This window comes from Echinops telfairi, unplaced genomic scaffold, assembly GCF_000313985.2.
Source record: "Echinops telfairi isolate 266 unplaced genomic scaffold, ASM31398v2 ScPeMD7_7420;HRSCAF=8458, whole genome shotgun sequence".
NCBI lineage: Eukaryota > Metazoa > Chordata > Mammalia > Afrosoricida > Tenrecidae > Echinops > Echinops telfairi.
In genome coordinates this window covers 42,509,197-42,509,704 of record NW_022111320.1, presented here as the reverse complement: position 1 = coordinate 42,509,704, position 508 = coordinate 42,509,197, and the positions used below count along the sequence as shown (strand labels likewise).

The 508-nt window shown below is 38.6% G+C and overlaps 1 protein-coding gene across 3 annotated transcripts in view; it reads right to left on the bottom strand.

The window, feature by feature from the left end:
* Positions 1 to 508, bottom strand: part of TBC1D5 (TBC1 domain family member 5) — a 570,856-nt gene that overhangs the window by 59,914 nt on the left and 510,434 nt on the right. For all 3 annotated transcript variants that reach the window (XM_045297525.1, XM_045297524.1, XM_045297526.1), the window contains one exon: positions 79 to 242. In XM_045297525.1, coding sequence (XP_045153460.1) covers positions 79 to 242 — 164 coding nt within the window. The remainder of the gene's footprint in view (positions 1 to 78; positions 243 to 508) is intronic.

The following is a 508-nucleotide window of genomic DNA, read 5'->3' as shown; positions in this document are numbered from 1 at the left end:
AAAGCAAAATGCTAAAGAAGCTTTAATAAATGCAGCCCGCTAGAGGTAAAGAAGGATAAAAAGAGCGGCGCTACTTACAGATTCTTTTCTGCCCATCGTTTTGGTGTGCGAGCGGGAACGGGAAATGTTGCTGAAAAAGGAATCTTTTTTAGTAGCAGACAAAGGTGGGGAGCCAGTGAATTCTCTGCCTCCAGGCAAACTCTCAATGCTTGGCGATGAGCTGATGTTTTTAGAGCTTTGTCCTGTAAGAAAAATTGAGTAGCAATTACTTGTCATGTTTAGACAGTCTCCAAACTACTGAATTTACTGCCTTTTTAATAAATGATGATCAATTATGACACCAATTTGTTCATAATGTCAACACACAATGAAGTTGTGGAGTCTTAAAATGCATGCGTTTATAAGTATCACACTAGCTGCCAATTAAAGAAAAAATGTACCGCTATAGATTTCTGTAAGTAATTCACACAATTAGTTCAAGCATTGTGCGTGCACACACACACACACA